The sequence below is a fragment of the Stegastes partitus genome, unplaced genomic scaffold, assembly GCF_000690725.1.
Source record: "Stegastes partitus isolate 25-593 unplaced genomic scaffold, Stegastes_partitus-1.0.2 Scaffold1062, whole genome shotgun sequence".
NCBI classification, from domain to species: Eukaryota; Metazoa; Chordata; class Actinopteri; family Pomacentridae; genus Stegastes; species Stegastes partitus.
The window spans coordinates 301,302-303,990 of record NW_007578793.1 but is presented as its reverse complement, the minus strand read 5'-3'; the positions used below and the strand labels follow the sequence as shown (position 1 = coordinate 303,990).

The following is a 2,689-nucleotide window of genomic DNA, read 5'->3' as shown; positions in this document are numbered from 1 at the left end:
ATCAGAACCAGGAGGAGGAAGGTTCTGGTTGTTATCAAATCTGCTGAGAACACTTTACTTTTGCAGTATCTGTAGAACTGTTTGTGATGTGGATCACATGAAGCCGTCCTGGGCCTGATCAAGGTCCGATGACTGTTTCTGTCTGTGAAGCTTTTGGCTGATAAATGGTGTCCTCTGGTATTCCTAAAGACAGCTTGAGTGTCAGCGGTTTGTCTCTGGATGTGTCGGGTGCATCTAACCGACTAACTGTCGACCTCCAGACAATCAGAGTGCAAACTGAGAGTGTTAAAGCAGAGCAGGACGAGGATTTCAGAGGCTCGTGGATCCAGGGAGTCTGCCTCGAACGGGTTCGCCTTGAGATCTTACCAGAGCCTCTTTGCCCCCTCCCGCTACAGGCGCCTGGTAGGGACAATCTTTATCTGTTGGTGATTTTAGGGCTTTGGTTTGGGGGAGATTTTCCTGCCTCTTCTTACCGGCTCCCCATCTGTCATTTACCTCTCCCTTTTCAATGACAATTACATCAGAGATATTAGTTGTGGTGAATGAGGCTCAGCAGGCATGCACATCACAACATCATCACAGTGACACTCTGGAGACCGTCATGCCCCACTGCTGGTCATGCAGCCTGGTGGTCACCATGGTTACCACTGGGAGCGGGAAACCAGCACCACCTTCAGATGAGTTACAGAGGCACATGAAGATAAGACTGGTTTGGTTTCCAGCTGCAGGAGCAGATGTGGTCCAAGCTGTCAGAGTGCTGCTGCCCTGCAGTGCTGGTTCAGACAGCACATCGACCCTCTGCCGTGCTCCAGTACAGCCTCTGGAGCGCTCATCCTTCTGCTGGTAACTAACCAGAGACTCAAGGAGAGCTTCTGTTGTTATTGCTTTACATACAGCACAGTGCAAAAGTCTTAGGCCTCCATGAATCGGGCTGAAAACACCTCCAACAGAACATCTCACCACAACCGATCTGACAGAAAGTCATCCTGATTCTAGAATCCGCTGGAGCTTAAAATCAAGATGAATTCATTTGCATGGCTTCAAAGTGAAGCTGTTTAAATGGAGATGTTTGATGAAGGTTCATGTAGGGGCTGCAGCTCACGATTATTTTCATCGTTTCGTCTGTAAAATTTCAGAAAATGGTGAAAAATGTCAATCAGGTCGAATGTGACATCTTCCAATGCCTGGATCACCTAAACTGATTAACTATCAAAACACTGTCTGGTAATTTTAAAAAGTGCCAAATATTTGCCTGTCTGATGAGTCACTGAAGCTCTAAACATCAGGTCGACTCAACGCGAAAACACAGAAAACATCAAAAGCCTGATATGAACGCACCAAACAGCCAAGAACCTGCATACGAAGGCACCAAAATGTCAAAACGACTCATTAGCACACAAACACTAGAAGAAGTGGACATTAGCACGTCCAGACTGCAGAGCGCTGACATTACTGCTGTCTTGCTGTGACTCGCTCTGTGGGGCAGCAGAAACACTGACAGACGTCCTCTGAGTGACACCAGGACGTCTCACATGGGTGTCGGTGAGCTCTGGTTAAATCCTGTGTTTGGTGACTGGAGTCTGGTGCTGATTTCTCGCTCTGTGTTCTGTGTTAAAGATGCTCAGACTCTGCTCACCTGTCGGAGCTTCCACTCCTGCTCCTGTTCCGACTCTTTGGGCCTCAGCGGGTCCTTGAAACCCATCTCTGTCTCCATGTAGACGGGATCGTAGGGTCCGGGCAGTGGCGGCGGTGGCGGCTGCTGTGGCGGCGGCGGCTGCTGCTGTGGCGGCGGCGGCTGATGCTGCTGCTGGCGTTTCAGAGTGTCGTTGGACTGCTGCACCTTGCTGATGCGCTGAGCCGCCCGGTTGTCCCGAGCTTTTTGCTGCAGAAAGGAAACAGCAACGGAGTTGAAGGGCAGTTTATCCAATAAAAAATACATCTACAAAAACGCACCACTCATCCACCAGAGAAACAGAAGAAACAGCCAGTGAGCTACTCATCTGCAGGACTTTATCCTTAGTGAACCCACAGGAGGTCAAATGAGGTCTCACTCACCACGTAGGGCGCTCTGTCCTGAGAACTGGCCTTCCTCCACAGCTTGGTGATCTGCTTCACTCTGGTGGACCAATCTGAGCGGACACAGTGGAAAGCAGTGACCACACCACACCTGTGTGTAGGTGTATCTGTGTGTGTGTGCATCTGTGTGTGTGTGTGCATCTGTGTGTGTCTCTGTGTGTGTCTGTGTGTATCTGTGTGTGTAAATGTGTGTGTGTGTCTGTGTGTGTGTGTATCTGGGGTATACCGGGGTACTGCTGCCTCAGCTGGGGGTAGTTGGTGTTGCAGTAGAGCACCGGGGCAACAGTGGCTTTCTCCCCCAGACTTTCTTCCTTCTCCCACTTCAGCGTGCCTCTCTGAGCTGTCGACAGCGTGTCCTGCTCGCCGTCTCCAGAGGACGCCTGATTGGCCGGAGCCGGCCCGGGGGCGGGGCCCTCAGGAATGGGCAATCTGAAGGTGGGTGGAGCCTGAGTACTGCCGGGCATCATGGGAGAGCTGGAGAAGGGAGGGGCAGCTGCCATCAGGCCGTTCATCAGGGGCAGGCGAGGAAACACTGCAGCTGCAGACAGGATCAATACATCTGATCAGCTATCAATATCAGAGGGTCAGAGACAGGATCAATACATCTGATCAG

General features: G+C 51.2%; 1 protein-coding gene across 1 annotated transcript in view; it reads right to left on the bottom strand.

The window, feature by feature from the left end:
- Nucleotides 1-2,689, bottom strand: part of LOC103367566 (histone-lysine N-methyltransferase 2C) — a 52,866-nt gene that overhangs the window by 37,543 nt on the left and 12,634 nt on the right. Inside the window, exons 14-17 of the mRNA XM_008295646.1 lie at nt 2,303-2,614; nt 2,056-2,129; nt 1,637-1,882; nt 367-501 (exon numbers count right to left, since the gene is read on the bottom strand). Of these exons, the coding sequence (XP_008293868.1) occupies nt 367-501; nt 1,637-1,882; nt 2,056-2,129; nt 2,303-2,614 (767 nt within the window). The remainder of the gene's footprint in view (nt 1-366; nt 502-1,636; nt 1,883-2,055; nt 2,130-2,302; nt 2,615-2,689) is intronic.